Source organism: Daktulosphaira vitifoliae, unplaced genomic scaffold (assembly GCF_025091365.1).
Source record: "Daktulosphaira vitifoliae isolate Bord-2020 unplaced genomic scaffold, ASM2509136v1 Scaffold_4, whole genome shotgun sequence".
In the NCBI taxonomy this organism is placed as follows: domain Eukaryota; kingdom Metazoa; phylum Arthropoda; class Insecta; order Hemiptera; family Phylloxeridae; genus Daktulosphaira; species Daktulosphaira vitifoliae.
The window spans coordinates 11,412,226-11,433,231 of NW_026099575.1; the positions used below are offsets into that span (position 1 = coordinate 11,412,226).

A 21,006-nucleotide genomic window follows, 5' to 3' on the forward strand; every position below is an offset into this window, starting at 1 on the left:
AAAAAAAGTTCTTAGAAATTATTTTTATCCAAGAAAATACTTTAAAATTGTAGTACAGGTATAGACAGATTAACTATATAATAAAAATTGATCACTTGTGGCTAATTAATTAAGTAAAATTAAAACTATATTAAAAATATTATTAATTTAAAAAACTAAAAAATATTAAACTCAAAGCCTAGAGATATATAGATTAACTATATATCTCAATTTTCATAAATAGAAAAATGTGTTGAAACTGTATATTGCTAATTAAACGTACAAATGCCTATTACGGATTAAATTTAGGTATAATATTCTTATTAAGTACTGTATTAGCTAAAATTCATTATATAGGTTTAATATGATAATAAGTTTAAACTATTTATCATTGTATGCAAAATATATTTTTGCTAGCTGTGACTTGAAATCCACAGCTTCTTATCGCTACTACAGTGAAGGGACTTAAGTGGATATGAGTACATAATTATATGGTACCTTTATCTTTTAACGAGAGGGGCAAAGGTATTTTAGTAGCGTCTCAGGTATCCATGACGACGATGGGTGCCAGCAACTGTCTTTATGAAGATATGAGGAGGAAGGATCCTGAGGCTATTTGTAGAGCGCTGAATGGGTTGTGTTGCGAATTCAGTCGTTGTGGCGCTCAGCAAGTGATATCATATAACCGACAGTGACCTCAACAGCCGTGTAAACAAGTTCTCATCATTTCACAGGTAAGTGAAAAGCCTTTATTGTGTCTATAGTTTTTAATCACTTTTAAAAATAAGTTTTAAAGATTTATTTATAACAATTTTTTTTTATTAAGTTATTTTTAATATCTTTACTAAACGATTTTGATAGTTTAATTTTTTAACAATCGAAAAAAATATTCCAAATCATACAAAAATTAAAATCAAATTTTTTTTACGTTTAAATGTATTTTTTTTTTTACCTAATAATTGTATGATACTAGTCTTTTTTACAATACAAGCAAAATGTTATATCTTTGTAAGTCTAATTTTTTTAATGAACTCAACATTTCTAATATTAATCCATTTTAACTACTTATTTATAATTATTAAAAAAAATGTTCAACCTGAAGTTGGAACAAAATTTTTTATTATTCTAAATTCAATCAATTTGGCGGTTTATCTTATTTATTTCGTATATGCATTAAGGTATACCAATAAGTATCGTTAGAGTATTTTTATATGAAAAATATCAACCATACAGTCATAGAATTTATTTCAGTGGAATACCTACATTTTTCGTAATTTTTATAAAGACATTTAGTATTTCATATTTTTTCACGAATTAAATTAATTATGACACTTTAAAAATACTTTAGACGGTCGTTAATATTATCCGAGTGTTTTCTAATGACATGAGCCTATTTATCATGCATCCTTATAACTTACTAGAATAAAATTGCATATTTACTCATTTATTCGTGAATTTTTTTAAGATTCTACTGATTGAAATAATTGCTTGTAATTATTTATTTATTATTAGTCTAATCGTTGGACGTTTCGTGACACTCGTCGCATGACACCACGTACTCACTTATTTTTCAAAATTAATATTTTGATACAACTGGATAGAATAATAATGTCACAGATTTCTTTTTGGATTTTTATCAAAACATTGTCTTTTAGAGATTTATATAATTTTGAATTTAACTAAAAATGCCTCTCTTATGGCGAAAAATCTTTTTCTTTTGTGTCTTCGGAGAAATTTTATAAATATCATATATTAATACCAGACGTACTCATAAATTGTGACTTATATTATATTAAGGTTTATTTTTTTTTCTAAATTAAAAATTCTTTTATTCATATCATATCTCATAAAATCAAATACACTAGTTTACAAGTACATATTTTTTTGCATACTAATTTTATGTTCACGCATATTTTAAACGGACTATATGAAATGATATCAGACTATTAATTGTTTGACGTTATCAAACATCGGATATCCTGATTCTTAATATAATACACTTCTGTGTGCGTAAGGAAATAAGTAAAAAGCCTTCAGACCAACACGTTTTCTTTCCACCAAATTCGAATCTAAAGTTTAACATTGAAATAAAAGAAGACGATCCGTAACTTCTGCTAATTTCAATAACATAATTACAACGTTTTATCTGACGAAGACTTTCTCAATGTCATATCGCAAGGTTCATTGTCGGTAAATTAAATAAAAACGCTAGGATTTCCATTTCACTTAATTCCTTTATAAGTCTTTGTAGATAATTAATATATAAATTTAGTACAATACCATACACTAATTTTACTTGTATGCATGCAATTATTCTGTATACTAATTAATATTGATGATTTATGCATGCTAATATATGTACACATACAATAATTTTTCAATTACATTTTACCTCGTACGTTTAAAGAAAAGGAAAATACCAAAGATACTGATGTTTACACATTTTTATTTGATTAAATGAAAACTTTTTTTGACATTTTTTTAAGTATTATAAACGGTCTTTATCAAATTACATACAATAGTATTTCATGCAATGGTTTGAAAGTTACAGTTAGCTGTTAAAGTAAATCACACTATTATTCTTATTTCTAGATTTAAAACTTTTTCTTGTATATTATAATTTATATGTCAGATTTAAAAATAACAATTATCGTCCGAAAGAAAAGCTCACTATCATAATAATATATATCACTCAGGCATTTAACAGGATTCAGGTGGCCATCAAAAAAGAAAAACGCGATGTTATCATAATAAATAGTTTGTCATAATTAATGCCGTGCGAAAATAAAACACTCTGATGTACAATGACGTTGATCATCTTCCGGGCGCGCGCCTATACACGGCATGTACATTTGATTAAAAAGAAATAAACGTGACTGCATATCTCACACAAGGCTGCTAAATTTAGTAGCCTATAATTATGACTGACTGCGAGAACATAATAATTTTTCTTAAATGTTTGCAAAATTAAACAAACACAATTTTAATGTTTCAATCATTTCTCAGTTAACACTGGTGGTAGCATCTGGGATGGATCAAGGTGAGCCCGAGCCCGCCCTTAATGGATTTATATATGTTTATGTTTTTAGTGTTGAAGCTAAACTTTTTAATCACCCTAAATGTGGTCCACATCCTGCAAAAGGTTTAGCACCACTCCTGTTTATTACCTGAAATGGTACTGTTCTAGAATATAATTGTTCGAATAATTATAGTATGGTCCATATTCTTTATTATTCTTACTGAGCTGTCAGTTTTTTTTTTAATTCCTGAATTTTTAGTTAATATAACGCTAATCATGATGATTTATTTTTAAAAGGAACAAAAAATAAGTAATAAATAAATAAATATTAATATTTTAATAGAGAATTGAACATAGATAAAAAAAATGCTATTTAAATTATTAGAGACGTCTGGCATTTCTTCATTAAAATATTTTATAGACAGATAAAATATGAAATATTTGGTTCTGACAGGTATAATTTTTTTTTTATTATTAATAAAAACTTGATGCAAGTTAAAATGAGATTTGCAGATTGAAACGTGTTAATAGCATGCGGGTGTACCGTTAACCGGAACGCAGTCCTTCGGGCACTATTATGCGTAGGAATGAAAGAGACTACTGACAGAATGAATGTAATCGACACTTCTGCGGTAGACGCAATATGCTGATAATGATCACGGGTTAGAATAGAATTGATTTTATTTCCCTCCCTGATCTATCAAATAAAATATGATGTCCGCCAATGTATAGATCAGTTATTCAATTGTGGTTTTTATCTTAAAAAAGCACACGAACCACGTGTGTTGTACACTATACATTGCCGCGGTTTACGGTATACCGTAAATAAAATATGAGTTCACCGACCAGTCAATACTAGTGTACTTAGAAACAAAATGTTTTTTCAACTTATGAAATTTAATTAGACGTGATTTATTAAGATATTATTTATTAGTAAAAATACACTCCTGATCAATCAAAAAATAGATATTAAATAGTTAAATATTATTATAAAGCATTAACTTTTTGCCCTCCATGACACTTATATATCTTGTTAAATAAAAAAATTTCAGGTTATTTTACAAGGTATGATTCATACAGTTCGATTTTACTGAATGATTCACATACCCGTTTATCGACATTTTCTTTGTAAATAGCTACAAAATAATTGAAGTACTTCCCAGATGGCAATTTTAAAAAAATAACGTTATAAAAACATTAAACTAATATTATATGTTATAATAACTTTATAAAAACATTATTTAAAGAATAATGATATTAAGGTTATTCATAATTTTCGTAAGTTCAATAAACTTTTTTAACTGCGATAAATATTTATTAAAAAAAAAAAGCATATTATGTCACTTGACAAAAGTTAATGAACCTAAAAAAAATGAAATATAATATATTTATTTACACATAATGTAATTAAATTACACGTTTCTGGTTACTATGTTATGTATGATATGTATTTAATTATAAACATCAAGTTGAAAACAAATCAATAACTATTTATTTTAGATTTATGGTGGGATAATATTTCATATATTTTTCTTGATGATTTAAATCGTAAAATCAAATAAGAATTTTGATTTTAAATAAAAACATTATTTAAAAATAGGTAAATAATTATAATATTAACAATGAAGTAATTTATATTTATACTAAAATTATTTAGACATAACGTGAGTAAAAACTCGTTTTTTGATGGTGTCTGTTTAGTGTTCCATAATAATATAGTATGAAATGCTACAAGTATGTTACTGCTAATAATTTTTAATATTGATTTTATAAACACGAGTGGTATGATGTTTACTACAATGATAACTTTGATCACAATGAAAAAATTGATCAACCTCTATAGATATTTGTACTACATTTAATAACTAATTCGGCAACTATTATCTGCGAATGCTTAAAAATCATATTACTAATCATCGAAAGACAAGATCGTAACCTGTGAAAAAAAGTAAAACTTATTTGTTATCTCCTCCACAAAAAAATTTCTGGATTCAGTAACTATAATGTATATTTCAATTAAAAATGTTTTTAACTATAAATCATTTTAACTTCGATGCGAAGCTGATAAGGTATTAATTTTACCATGATGTTTTTTTTTTTCGTATCTGTTGCCACATTTTCTGAGCTCTCACTGGACCGATTTCTTTCAACAATACGTCAAAAGATCACAAATCGTATCTAGTTGAAGACATTATCCTTAAAAATTGAAAAATTTTCCCTCGTTCCCCGTAAATGGGGGAGATCTCTTAAAAAATTACAAATTTAAAGATCAGTAATTTTTGAAATTTTTTTTCACTATTTTTCTTAAAACTACAATAATTTTTTTAAAAATGAACAAATTAACATTTTTTTTTTATTCAAACCTTATACATTTTCCTATTTTTTTTATTCTTTTTTTGAAAATATAACATTTAACCTGCTTACAGGAGGAGGATTTAAAATAGTAACTTTTTTACAAAAACTAACTTTTTCAACTTAACTTTTAAAATGATCCTGAAATACTTCGAGCTTTAAACATATATCAAATTAAAGCTTATGACATGTATTATAAGTTCAAAAAAATTTTGTCCCGATATCTTTTCGCAGGGGGAATTAAAAATAACAATTTTTACATAAAAGTTAAACTTTTTCGAATGAATTTTTGAAAATTTTTCGGAAATATTGATACTTTTATTTAATCTTAAATTAAAGCTTATGTAATATACTATACTATGAAAAAAAAAATGTCTAAATATAGTTAACATGGTTATTATATTCAAAAATATGCTCTTATTGTGTTAAAATTTTTAATACTGTATTTTAATTTATTTAAATATATCTTAAAAAAGGGGTACACTAATATTTATGATTACTATATAAAACTAATTGACATAGAATATAAAGTTAAACTTATTTCAATTTTTTTTTCTTTTAAGTGGAAAAAATTAATTTTAACATTTGAATCAGCTTAAATTGCTAATTTTATAAAAAAACGAATGCGACGAACGTTTGCCGATTCAGAAAAATCATTGTCATAGACAATGATTTTTTTGAAATTTTTCCTTAATTCTTTTTGAGTTAGAATTTTGCTTTTGAATAATCCACCAATTTCTTAAAATTAAACACTATCTACAGATTTGCATTGAAGCGTTTTTTACGATAGTGATTCTAATCACTGTCAGATATCATCTATCTAGTCCCAACTATGCCATGCTCACACTATGCTGCATCCTACTGTACTACCGTTTTTTTAAATAATAATATATATTTATATTTTTAATAAATTATCTGGAATTTTTTAGATTATGTAGTTTTATATGAAATTAAATTACTTTATAATAAGAATGTTTTTATTTCTACTTCCTATTCAGCTTTATTTAAATTAAAAAAACCATAATTTATTTGTAATGATTTTATAAATTATATAATTCGCTAAAAATTAATTGTTTTTCTACTCATTGGACGCAAAGTTAATTACCGAAACTCTTACAAAGGAAAATTTTACTAATATAAAGTATTTGACCTTGTAAAACGTATTTTAAATTTTTAAGAGACGTTGGGAAAAAAGTGTCTTCATTTGAATGGTTGGGTATTCGTTAGATTATTATCAACGTACAATGTACATTAAATAATAACATTGGGGGTGTTAGCCGTAATTGTTTTAGTAATAATTTCTTCGGGTCTTCAACCTCATAAACATGAACCTTTTTCGCTGTTTTACAATTTGAACTTTCTCAGTCACATGTACGTAATTGTAAATTTTCTAACAGTATCTAATGCATTTTCCTGGAAAGTGTCATTAACCGCGACCAGTCGGCTTATAATTCACTAATTCTATTTACACGTGGACAAACATTATAATAAACAAATTATAGACATACGTTCTATGTATACTATATAGCCTACGAAATAAAGTGTGGTCTTCTTTCAATGTCAATGTCGTACCTGTGGGTTCTGCTGTTATGGTTCGTTATACGTACAATAATGAGATAACAATACTGGAAACATTGTCGTTGACCGGTAAATCTAATAATCACAAGCTCTACCTTTAAACAATGATTACGTTGTCGGAGGTATATTTCGTATTATGTAATACGACAGATTAAGTATAATTTTTTTATTCTAACAATTTTTTAAAATTCAAATTTTTCTGGACGACATTTATGTATGTTAACAATTGTTATAAAATTTTACTCATTTGAATAATTTTTACAATTTTAATTTGTGCATTAATGAAAAACTATCGTTCATGAGTTGACCAGTTACAGATAGAGCCAAAACACTGATGTAGCCTTTTGTATTGTTTTATACCCTTTTTTGCTCACTACATCATATTTTTATAAAAAAAAATTTTAAAAGCCACACCTAAATTTGCCGACCTGGATAGCCACATAATTTATTCTTGCTTTAAATTAGCCACCCTGGTAATAGGAATAAATTAAACATTAATATCAGTAATAAATTATATTATTTCTATTTCCCTTAATTTCGTCATTTTACAACTAGAAATTGTTATTTGTTTTAAAATCGATAAATCTTTAAGTTTTATTTTTTAATAAAATCATTACCTACTTATAATTATACTGTTTATTTAGTATCTAAAACAGGTTTTTGATAATTGATTTGATATATACCATGCGTTTTAGAACTAAATTATTGTCAAAAGAATCGGCTGTCATAATGTTATGTTTACTACTTTTTTAAGTGTTTTCATTAGCATATCGAATGCTTCACAATAGGTTTAATCATTAACCAATATAATTAATTTTAAAGTGAAACATTAAGAACTTTTCAATGTTTTTGATGTCCATAAATTAAAACCTTACATCAAATATTTTATCAAACGTAAAACATATAACAAACGTAACTTTTATTTGTACATCATTATACAGGCATAAATCCAAAGGAACCATCTCTCTGTAAAAAATAAATAAATTCATATTAACCCATTTGATAATAATCATTTTTTTTGTCCCCCTGAAGGGAAAAAAATTATTAATTATAGGAGGAGAAATTTCACCAACTATATATTATGAGATACTTATACTAATAAGATAACTTATGAAGTATTAAACAAACTCTAATTACATTTAAAATAAAATAAATTATTTAAATTACTTAACTATGATTAATTTTAAGAGAAGTATTTGTAATGTATATATGATAGTACTATTAATAAATTAATTTTTAAATGTAACAATTAATAGTTTTGTTATATCAAACATATAAATAAATAACGCAATAAATTGTATAATTGTTATATTTAAAAAGTAATTTATTAATACACACAATTTTTTTTTAAGTCTAAAAAAACCTTGATTAAACATATCCATTTCTTGAACTTAAAACACTACGTTCCGTAATGTACACCACAATGTCATCACGTCATCTTACCAGTAAACTACTTTTCTGTTTATATGAGTCCTACTGCCACTCATGACATCATCATATTGCATGCTGTTCACGATTATGTTGACATACAAAGAATATATACCAAATAGTACACGTACTTTTTACACGCTGTTTAATAAAGACGTGACTTCAATAAAAAATCTAAATATTTTCTGAAATATTTTCTTCGTATCCATATATATAGAATTACATTTAACATTCAATCGATTTAATTTTAAGTAAAATTTTATCGAATTTTGACGTACTAGTTTTTAGGTTTAAGTTTCGTCAACAATTAATTATTTAAGCAAGTAAATTACATTGTAATTAAGTAACTTTTTATCATAAATTTAATGTAAATTTATCATTTTCTATAGTGAATAATTTTTAAGTAGTTAATTCCTAATCAATTTCGTAACTTATCATTTAATTTAATGACCAAAAAAATGTAATTTAGCCAACACTGAACATATAGGTCATAGGTCATATTTTGTGATAGATTTCATATATTTATGATTAATAACTATTAATTTTTGAGACAAATCTTACATATATTAATATCCATATGTTTTCTATTATATCTTTTAATAAAAATTTGATTTAATATTTTAATAAATAATATATAACAGCAGCAGCTTTTCAATGAATAATATGGCGAGCCCTGTGCCGTTTATTTGATTTGCATAGTCATATCGGTCAACGGCCAACCATGACCTCATAAAATACGATCTAATAGTATAAAAATGTACAATACTAACTATTATTTCCGGGTCATTATTTTTAATATAATTGAGAGTTTTCTTTATAAATTATAATACAAGTTTAAAATGAGTGTAATTCAAATAAGTTGACTTTGCCTTATATTATAAAAAAAAGTAAACAATAATAAAGAAACCCAGAACAGTTAAAATTTAACATAGTAGATACTAATATAAATTAAAATGTGTCATTAATTAACATCACCATTAAACAGCTCAATGCGAATATATAAAAAGAAAGTATTTTAGGGCAGGAAGATTGGTCCGTTAACCTTCCTTTTTATATTCGCCTATAGAATAATGTTAGAATAATTAATAATGTTCTCGTAACTTTTCTAAATTTTGTAATTTTCATGCAAAAGTCATACTTTTTTATTTAATATCATTACTACATACAAAGAAGACAACCAAAAAAATACAAGTTGTTCTTCTTTTTTCTCGCCTTAATCCCAACTACTTGGGATCGGGCACATATTATCATATTATTATATAAATTATATAATATAATTTAAAGTGACAGGAATTCCGAAACCATTGAAAAGTTGACTTATCATAAAAGTTTGCTATTTTTAATTCTCTTTTGTAAGCTAGTCAAGGTCGGATATTCAAAAAAAAAATTTATTTTGATTTAAATATTTTTTTAAAATTTTAAATTAAAAAACAAAAAACATGGATATGGATGATTCCATATCCTAAATTTTTTTAGGGAATTTCCCCTATTTACTATGAATGGAGGATTTTTTTTAATTTTGACAATGATTACTTCAACTAGATACTATTTGTAATTTTTTAACGTATTGTTAAGCAAAATTTTTCCAGTAGGTGTTGAGAAACCTTAGTTTTGCATCGAAACTAAATATTATTAATAAATATTTTAACAATCATAGGTTCAAACGAACCTGTAAAAAATATTGAAATAATAATCGAGTTATTAACAAAATAAAAATGAATTGTATGTATAGTAAAGTATTTTCAAAATAATTTTTAATTGGAAAATTGAAATATTGTTTTTTTGGTAAGGGTAGTAAAATATTTTCTTAATTCACTACTTTCCTGAAATATAGTATTTCATTCTAGAATGTAAGTAATTTTAGAGATAAAAAGAAAAAATATATTTAGTTGGTTCACTATTATAGTACTTATATACTTGTATACTATTCTACTTATATACTACTATATTTTTTTGTTTAGATTTTATTTTTAGAGAAGATTTAACTCAGGAATTTCTATTAATTCTCCGTTGGGTATTTATACTAATTGATTCACTACCTATGTATCACATGTTATCTTCAAAAGTATAATTTTTTAATTTTCAAAATTTATTAGTACCTACTTTATTTAAGAAAAAAAAATAGTTTATCTCTCTTGAATTTTTTGTCAACTTAGTGTTTTTAATGAAGACATACACGTTTAACTAACTTAAAAATAAGAAAACAACTGGTCGGTAACAAATTTTTAACTATTATAATTGTTCCAAATATAAAATGTTTATTTTAGTTTGCTAGTTGAAAATGTTTTTTGGTAATTAAAAATATAAATTTAACACTAGTTATATGGTATACGGTATTACAAAAGAAAGTAACTACTGTTAACCCAAGAAATGTATGAAACTAAAAAATACTAAAAATAATTTTCTTAACACAATTATTATTTTAAAAAAAATTAAAAAAATCACTCTGTATAAAAGCGAATGTATATACGTCTACCCTTTATACATTACTTCACTATTTATCCGGAGTTTTGAGTATACTCTCACGCAGGTTTCTTACATGGTTTCTTACATGGTTTATTATCTTATTATATTTATTTTAATCTCTTTATAAATGAAAATCAATTTTTTTTCAAACAAATATATACTATAAATAGTTTATAAGTACTATTTTTATATTATTTAAATAACTAAATCTTTCAAGATTATTATTTTTAGTAAGGTTTATGTTTCAGGTGTATATAAATTGTTCCTTGATTGATAGTTAACAATTTGATACTACATATGGCGGGATTAAACAGCCGAATAATCGGCTTTGTATTTCTATTTTATCACTTATGCCACGGTGAGTATTTATTATAATATTTAAATATCATATTAATTTAAAATTATTTATTGCTATTAAAATATTACAATAATTATTTTCATTTTATTTTTAGTTATTATTTCAGTTGAGAGCCGTAGTGAAATAAAAGAAAATCAGAACTCTAACAAAGTAGCATTTAAATGTTCTAGTGAAGGATTTCATGCCCATCCGTCAGATTGTACAACATTTTATAGATGTGTTAATTTAGGTACTGGGTCTACGTTCACGAAATTTCAGTTCCAATGTTCCCCTGGAACTGTTTTTGATCCCGAAAACTCAGTTTGTGTCCATCCATCGTTTTCAAATAGAGAAGAATGTAAAAATATACAATTCAGTAGCCCAGAACCTGAACCAAATGTAGATGAGACCAACATCTCATGGAATTCATCGCCCAATGAAGCATCAAATCCAACTAGTACTAATTTTCCAAATTATATTAATTACGGTTCTAATCCCGATGAATATGCAGCCCAACCATCTTCAGTTTATGATTATGGAAAACCACAAAATGGATATTCACAACAACAATCATATGCTAATCAACAGTACTCTGCTTATGAACAGTACCAATCGAGTTCTTTGCCAAATAATTATTTTTCTCAACAGTACGAACACCCGAATTCTCGACCAAACTATTATCAATATCCACAATCTATCTATCCTAAGCCTTCAGCTATGCCCCAACAAAATTTAAATCAACCACCACCCTCAGGATATTTAACACAAGCCCAGCCAAATAATAATAAACCAATTCAATCTAATAATGGCCAAACTGAAATTGACAAAGAATCACCTCAATCAAACTATGAATCGACTTTTTCTACCAACAGACCGAGTCAGTCTAATTATGGCTCAACTCAGTCAAATAATGAAATACCACAAATAAACAACAATGGATCACCTCAATCAAATAATAGTCCTTATCAAGTACCTTCACCCTCACAACCTAGTTTCAATCAGCCAATTCAACCTGGTGTTAACGAACAACAAAATTCTGCTTCATCTGTTTCTGAACCAAATGTAAATGAACAATCTACTATTCAACCAATTCAAAGTATATCTAATAACACAGATTGTACATCTGAAGGATTTTTCCCAGTAAAAGAAAAATGTAAACAATTTTACAGATGCGTAGATAATGGTAAAGGATCGTTTACCAAATACAATTTTGAATGTGGACCTGGTACAGTATGGGATTATAATCAGAATGCTTGTAATCACGCAAGTGCATCTGGACGAACGGATTGCAAGCCAGAAATAGATAATGGTTCAAGTGACCCAGAACCCACATCTACTGAAAACAATGCGTCATCAACGGAAAGCAATAATAATGAAACTGATAACGAAGTACCAAATGAAACTTCTGTAAATGGTTTAAATGCAGAAAATGGACCCAAATGTATATCTGAAGGATTTCATCCATACAGTAAAGGATGCAGTAAGAAATTTATCAGATGTGTAGATAAAGGTGATGGCACGTTCATTAAATATGAATTTGAATGTGGTGAAGGTACTGTATGGGATAGTAGTCAAAATACTTGCAATTATCCAGGTGAGGCTGGATGTGAATCACCAACTTCGGTTACTCCATCAACTTTACAGTCTGATTCAACTGTTTCACAACAAATTACTACTTCAAATCAATGGTCCACATCATCATCATCTAGTTCTTCGTCAATGTCAAGTTCTAGCTCAAGCTCCAGTTCTAATAGTTCATCAAGCAGTCAATCGTCAACTACTTCAATTTTTGGCGAACAATCAAATACAGGAAATAATTGGCAATCAACTTCACAAGGATCTTCATCTAATAATCAAAATACAGCTACAACTGCAACTATGAGTCAAGGATCAAGCCAAACAACAAATTCAAACAACAACCAACAATCGACAAATTCTGGTTTCAATCAAACTACTAATAACGGATCAAATCAACAAACGACAAACAGTGGATCTAACCAACAAACTACTAATAACGGATCAAATCAACAAACGACAAACAGTGCATCTAACCAACAAACTACTAATAGTGGATCAAATCAACAAACAACAAACAGTGGATCAAATCAACAAACGACAAACAGTGGATCTAACCAACAAACTACTAGTAGTGGATCTAACCAACAAACAACAAACAGTGTATCTAACCAACAAACTACTAATAGTGGATCAAATCAACAAACAACAAACAGTGGATCTAACCAACAAACTACTAATAGTGGATCAAATCAACAAACGACAAACAGTGCATCAAATCAGCAAATTTCAAATCAAGGAAATACTCAAACAAGTAATAAACCCACCAAACCAAACTCTTCTACATTCAAGCCAACCACTCCAATGACAACTACTAAGAAGCCCATTACTTTTACAACTACTAAACCTAATAGCCAAACAGCAACTATAAAACCATCAATACCAACAACACAGAAAGTAACAACGAGTACAAAGCCTTTAATAACTAAGCCTATCACTCAAACGTCGACTAAACCAACACCATCAAGTAGCAACCCTAATACTAATAAACCAAATATGTCTACAATTAGTTCTTCGACTCCAAAACCAACAAAAATACCAGATTCTAGTTCAACAACAAAGGTGCCACCTAGTACAAGTGTTTCCTCAATATCTTCAGAGAATACAGCAACTACAAATAATGTATCAAATAAACCAGACACTTGTACTTCGGAAGGATTTTTCCCCGATACTAAAGTTTGTAACAAATTCTATCGATGTGTTAGAAATGGAAATGGATTCACTAAATACAACTTTAATTGCGGCCCAGGAACAGTGTGGGATCCCATAAATAATGTATGTAATCATCCATGGGCAGTCGATAGAGATTGTTCAAATATAACTTCCTCATCAGAAAATCAGTCAAATATAAGTCCAAGTTCAGAAAGTTCAATATCAAGTCAAACCAATTCACCTGAATCTATTAGCTCAAATCAGTCACCTTCTCAAACTACAAACAAACGCCCAACATCTCAAAAACCAACTACTACAAATAATAAGCCTTCCTCGCAGACTACACCCAATGAACCATCTTCTCAAAAACCAACTACTACAAATAATAAGCCTTCCTCGCAGACTTCACCCAATGGACCTTCTTCCCAAAAACCAACTACTACAAATAATAAGCCTTCCTCGCAGACTTCACCCAATGGACCATCTTCTCAAAAACCAACTACTACAAATAATAAGCCTTCTTCGCAGACTTCACACAATGGACCATCATCTCAAAAACCAACTACTACAAATAATAAGCCTTCCTCGCAGACTTCACCCAATGGACCATCATCTCAAAAACCAACTACTACAAATAATAAGCCTTCCTCGCAGACTTCACCCAATGGACCACCTTCCCAAAAACCAACTACTACAAATAATAAGCCATCCTCGCAGACTACACCCAATGGACCATCTTCCCAAAAACCAAATACTACAAATAATAAGCCTTCCTCGCAGACTTCACCCAATGGACCATCTTCCCAAAAACCAACTACTACAAATAATAAGCCATCCTCGCAGACTACACCCAATGGACCTTCTTCCCAAAAACCAACTACTACAAATAATAAGCCTTCCTCGCAGACTTCACCCAATGGACCGTCTTCCCAAAAACCAACTACTACAACTATAGAATCTTCTTCGGTAACACTAACAGAAAATATATTATCTACAACTTTGTCGCCTCATGAACAAACTTCTACTACAAACAATGAGACATCAACTACTCAAAGTAGTTCAAACAATGCTACTGCACCATGCAATGTAACACAAAAACCTCAAACCAAAATAACATGTAATAAAAGTGGATTCTATCCTCACCCTGATGACTGTAAAAAATTTTATAGATGTGTTGACTGGGATGGAGAAAAGGGCCAACGTTTTTCAGTATATCATTTTGATTGTCCATCCGGTACTATATTCGATCCAAGTCTAGATACATGTAATCACGAAACGTCAGTTTACCCTCCAAGAATTTGCTCTGGCTCCAGTGGATCCCAAACCATTCCAGATAGCAATACAACAGATTCTCCGTCGACGACTTCTGAACTTACCACGATTTCTGAAACAAGCCCAGCAATATCAACTTTTTCTCCTACAGAAACTACTGATCCATCGGAACCAGATAAAAATCCCTCAACCACAACATCTGAAACAGAATCGACAACAAACAGTCAAACAGAAACAAATCCAACTACATTAAATCCATTTGAAACAAATCCTACTACAGCTAATCCTGTAGAAACAAAACCTCCCATTACAGATTCATCAGAAACAAATCCAACAACAATTGATGCATCTGGAACTAATCGACCAACAGCTAACCCAATAGAAACTACCCAACCAGAAACTAACCCAACTGAAACTAACCCAACAGAAACTAACCCAACTGAAACTACCCAACCAGAAACTAACCCAACAGAAACTACCCAACCAGAAACTAACCCAACAGAAACTACCCAACCAGAAACTAGCTCAACAGAAATTACTAAACCAGAAACTAACCCAACAGAAACTACTCAACCAGAAACCAATCCTACAACAGAATCCTCTATTACCACATTAACTCCTGATAATTCAAATAAGTGTCCAGAATTAGAGCCGAATCAAGTAGCGCTAGTTTGTCCAACTGGATTTAGAAGACATCCTAATAACTGTAATCTTTTCTACCAGTGTAGTATATCAAACAATGATATAAAGGTTCTAGTATTAGCTTGTACAAATGGTACATATTATGATCAGAGGAAAATTCAATGTCTACCACCTAATGAAGCTGAATCGTGTTCATCAAGTAATAACATAGATGTTCGTTCAGGACTTCTTGGCGAATCGACACAAACAGTAAGTTTTATTGTATTTCATGTTCTAATTTTTATTTTATGTAAATTATCATTATATTTATATTGAAAATATAAAATTTTAAAGATTCAGATTGAGCCATATCAACAGCTATGTCCATCTGAAGGTATATTTGGATCACCAAACGACTGCCAGTCATTCATTAAATGCTCAAAAACCGATAAAAATACATTAAGTGGTATGTAACGTAATATTTTACAAGTTAAAATGTCATAAACTCGATTAATAAACAATTAATATATTTTGTCATAGGACAATTATATCAATGTCCTGAAGGACAAAGTTTCTGGGAAAGCACCAAGAAATGCGAGCAAAATCGTAAAATCTCTATGTGTAATAAGCTAGGTCCAAAGGTAAATTGGAAAACCAGTTTAGCACCAATGCTTGAAGAATTCTAAAGATCAATAAAAAAGAATAATCCGCTCAATAATTAAGTACATAATAATGTTTTTAAAATATTGTTTTAAATAACTCTTCGAGTGTAAATTACTTATTTTGAAAAATGTTTCAAAAATTTTTTTAAGAAAGCTTTGAAATTATAACTTTTTTTTATGGTAATAATTTAAAGCTAGCTGGTTATCATATCAGTTTCTATACGTGATCTTAATCTAAACAATTATTAGTTTAATACAATTTCTAATTGTGCCATACTGTATATGATATTATAAATGTATATTTGTTTAAATTTTTGAAACATTTTTTAAATATTTTAAAATTAATTTTTTTTTGAAAACAGTCAAAAGATCAATAAATTTATTATGATTATATGTATAAGGTTAGGTACTCTTTTAGTGATATTATAAAATAAATAGGTAACTTAATATTAAAAATGTATACTGTAAATATTGTACAAAAATAATTATGTAAAAATTATTTAAATATATTAATTTAATAAACAAAAAAACAATCTACTTCGATATTTTTCTTTATAATATATGTAACATTATTACAAGTAACTTCATTTTTAGTATAAACTGTAAAGAAACAGATAATGACAATAAAATTAATGAAATACGTCGATTTTACATAAGATAGAAGAGACACTTTTGAAAAAAATGAGTTAAGGTACGAAATAAATTTTAAAAATTAAGTAATTACTTACACATCAATAATTACTATTCATTTATAAAATATCACCATTTAATAGTAATAAAGTTTTTTAATTTTAGTTTCGATGAAAAGCTAAGAAGCTGATTTTATTTTATGGTGATGTGTTTTTTTTTGTCTGTCGTCACTTTTTTTCAGCTCTCATCAGACCAATTTCTTTCAATGGTACATCAAAAAATCGTATCTAGTTGAAGACATTACCTTTAAAAATTAAAAAAATTTCCTTTGTTTCCTGTAAATGGAGGATATCCCTCAAAAAATTACGATTATTAAAATCGGTAAATTTCGACATTTTTTTAATGTCTATTTTTTGAAGTCTTGGATAAAAGCAAATAAGTCTATTTTTGGAGATATTATTATAATAGGTTTAATTTTTTTAAATGTTTTAGTTATTTAAATAGTCGTTAGTAGTTAATTAGTAATAAATAAAGTAGTCATTAAACGGACTCACTAAACGAAAAAATTTAAACGGTTAATATAATTTATTTTTAACATATATATTTTTTGAAAGAGTAAACATCATAAAATCAGTATATTATTATCCATTATGTACATTAAGACACTGCATATAGGGCTTACAAGAAATAAAGCATATACAAATTTATTTTTGAAGACTTTTTTTGGTAAAGTCGCTTTTTAAAGTACTAATTACAGTAATAAAAATAATTAAGTAGAATCAGAACCCAATACAGTAAGGACATGTAGATAGAAATCTGTCATTGAATAACATTTTAATCATAAAAAATTTCGATGCAACTATCTTTAAAGAAAGTTCGACTATTCTAACCTTAAAGCTTATAATTTTAGGACGTATCGAAATTGCAATTTAGTAAGACTATAGCGATATTCCATCTAAAGTTAAATATCAGCTGATATATGAGATATGGGTTTTACTGATTTAGTTTTTTTTTATCTGAAATGGATTAAATTTAATTTTGACTAGTCGANTATTCCATCTAAAGTTAAATATCAGCTGATATATGAGATATGGGTTTTACTGATTTAGTTTTTTTTTATCTGAAATGGATTAATTTTAATTTTAACAGTTTTTAACACTATTTTTTGAATTTATATAATTATTAATTATAAGTGAAAGAGGACAGCAACATAGGATTCTGATCTATAAATTATGGTAAAAATAAAGTGCCGCTAAACATTACCCCACTTCTGACCTTTTTTTAAATGTCAATATCACAAAAAATTGTCTCAAATCTAGTTATTGATCAGTGTAAATTTTATTTAGATCATTCTTGTCAATTTAATAGTAAAATATAAAAATTAGCTCCTATTTAATATTTAAAAGCTATCTTTAATATCTACCCTTAAAAATAATTTTTTCTTACAATAACTTTAATTTTTACTATAGTTTATACAAATAAACCAAATATTATCGGGCATCAAATCCAAAAATCATACATTTTTCTGTAAAAATAGCCGATTTTGAAATGTTTTACATAGCAACGGAACGTCTAAATCAATTAAAATTAAATCAAATTAAAGGTTTTATTGTGTAATAATCGTATAAAATTGAAAAAAGAAAAACGTTTCGACGACTTATCTTCTATGAGACTTATCGCTCACTTAAGTCCAAAAGTATTTTTTGGTAAATATAATACCTTTTTTTTAAATTTTTTTTGTAATATTTCAAATACGAATCAAAACCTTTTACGAGAATAGTTTTAATCGTTATCGGATATTAATCTATACGAATAGAAGAAAATGTCTCAACTCCACTACGCTGAATCTCGATTATACTTAACTTCTTAAACTTAGATAATTTTGTTTATGCTTGTATTGATGCAATGTTAATATTATCTTTTAGTATTTTTATAAAAGTACACCGCTTACTTGTAGGAACTTCACACGGATTGATAAAATAAAAAAAATTGAAAAATATCCATATCCTTATCTTGTATTATTAGCAATACAATTATTTATGATTAACTGTTTGTTTATAAATATCATGGATACAATATTCCACTTTTTGTAGCTTGAATATATATACAAAATTGGTTATTATACGAAGAAAACTACGATTATATTGTTTCTTTTTAACAAGGATGGGCAAATTAATCGAAATAATTAAGTGAAGTATGAAAAGTGTTGATAAATTAATAGTTAAAAGTTACCAAATTATAAATTTAACTAGCTATGTTAATAGACACGTTAAAATTTTTTTTTAAGTTAACTAGTTAAAAAAAAATTTATTTAATTTAAAATTAATTTGTCGTCTAAAATCTCTTAAAATCATTTTTATTGACCGGTGAGACAAGGAAAAGCTATGAAACGATTTTCAACTGAATAGGAAGAAAATATTAATGATAAAAAAATATTTTTTAATTATTTGTACATTTTGGTGTTGATTGCAATGGTTTTATCTTTAAAACCATTTATTAAAAAAAAAAAAATTAGTTAAAAATCACAAACGTTTTTGGAAAAATTCAGAAAATTATATTTATTATTATATAAATATATTATTTAAGATAGGGAAAAATTCCAGTTTTTTTTAATTAAAACAAGTAAGCGGTGTATAAAGACATACATTTTTTATGAAATTTTGAATTTTACTTGACTGTTATTTTAATTAATTAGCAGAAAAAGCTAAGTTATTTCAACGGAAAATTAAATTAGTTAAGTTAAAACATTTATTAGAAAAATAATTAACTAGTTAATTTGAAAAGGTAAAAAAAAATAAACTTTAAAGTTAAACTTAAGACTTTACAGCTTTATATTAATGAAGAATACAATTTAAAAAAAAACTTAAATATATCACATATCGTTATTTGTGATAAAATGATGAATTAGTTATGAAGAATATTTTAATGTATATATAATGTAATTTTATGTATATATATATATTAGGGTGGTCCTTAAAATACAAATTTTCAAAATTCGATTTACGCGCACCAAAAAATTGTTCTAATACATGTAATAATAAACTGTGCAAAATTTGGCCCCGATAGGTTGACGTTAACACGTGCCGCAAGAGGGTTGAAAATTCGATCAAAAGGGAAGTTTTTCAGTTACTGTGCTTTATCTCAAAATATATGATTTTTATGTAAAAGTTTATAAGAAAGAAATTATACATATAATTATTTTACACAAAAAAGATTATTAGCGAAAAACCCATAAGTCAAATATTTACCTCCTAAAAGTCAAAAGTTCCATAAATATTATGTTTACCAGTAAAATTCATATATTTCGGCAATTTAAGTATATACGATGAACCGTTCAAGTTATAAAAAAAATTTTCATGTAAAAGTTATTTGAAATTTAATTTTCTATTAGTTTTGTAGAAAAATAAAATTGTTTTACGTGTTTTCTGGCGAGGTAATAAAGAAAACTTATAAATAACAATTATTTTTCTATCATTAATCATTTTTTGTTTAGATAATGTTGTTGAGTTAAATTTGTTTAGTTCCTCAGAATATGAAACAGAAGATGATTTGTCTGGTTCATCATATTCTTCAAAAACACGAGGATTTATAACTTTTATGAATCCCAAATTACTTTCTGCATTAGATCAATGCAAGATATCTGACCGCGATGCTGTGCATTTAATTATTTCTACTGCTGAAGCATTAGGTAATAACGTATCAAAGTTAATAATCAACCGATTAACTATTCGACGGGGAAGATTATTTTTTAGTGAGAGAAAGGTAAATGATATAAAAAAAAATTAAATTTCTGGATAAAAATAGTCTTGTCTTGCATTGGGATGGAAAACTACTTCCAGGCATTATAAATAGAGCTAAAGTTGATCGATTGCCAATCTTGGTATCATTTGAGGGAGTAAGTCAATTACTTGGGTTCCCAAAAATTGAGAGTGATT

At 27.2% G+C, this 21,006-nt stretch overlaps 1 protein-coding gene across 12 annotated transcripts; it reads left to right on the forward strand.

The window, feature by feature from the left end:
* The first annotated feature begins 571 nt into the window (after positions 1-571).
* Positions 572-16,587, forward strand: LOC126903615 (mucin-4-like). 12 transcript variants are annotated; one of them, XM_050681922.1, is made up of 7 exons: positions 572-713; positions 11,071-11,180; positions 11,275-14,304; positions 14,431-14,745; positions 14,809-16,049; positions 16,134-16,245; positions 16,320-16,587. In XM_050681922.1, exons 2-7 carry the CDS (start codon positions 11,120-11,122, stop codon positions 16,463-16,465), a joined length of 4,905 nt encoding a protein of 1,634 aa, XP_050537879.1. In that variant the 5' UTR covers positions 572-713; positions 11,071-11,119; the 3' UTR covers positions 16,466-16,587. The 12 variants fall into 12 exon arrangements, with proteins under 12 accessions (XP_050537879.1, XP_050537885.1, XP_050537876.1 ...); XM_050681928.1 differs by having other exon boundaries at positions 14,683-14,745; XM_050681919.1 differs by having other exon boundaries at positions 11,275-12,057; positions 12,103-14,304; positions 14,431-16,049.
* Positions 16,588-21,006: the final 4,419 nt, after the last annotated feature.

What these genes read in the sequence shown, in the direction of transcription:
- LOC126903615 (XM_050681917.1), top strand. Translation starts at nt 11,120, where the DNA reads ATGGCGGGATTAAACAGCCGAATAATCGGCTTTGTATTTCTATTTTAT. An exon ending in TTGGCGAATCGACACAAACA is followed by an intron (nt 16,050 to 16,133) that starts GTAAGTTTTATT and finishes AAAATTTTAAAG; the next exon opens with ATTCAGATTGAGCCATATCA. An exon ending in CGATAAAAATACATTAAGTG is followed by an intron (nt 16,246 to 16,319) that starts GTATGTAACGTA and finishes ATTTTGTCATAG; the next exon opens with GACAATTATATCAATGTCCT.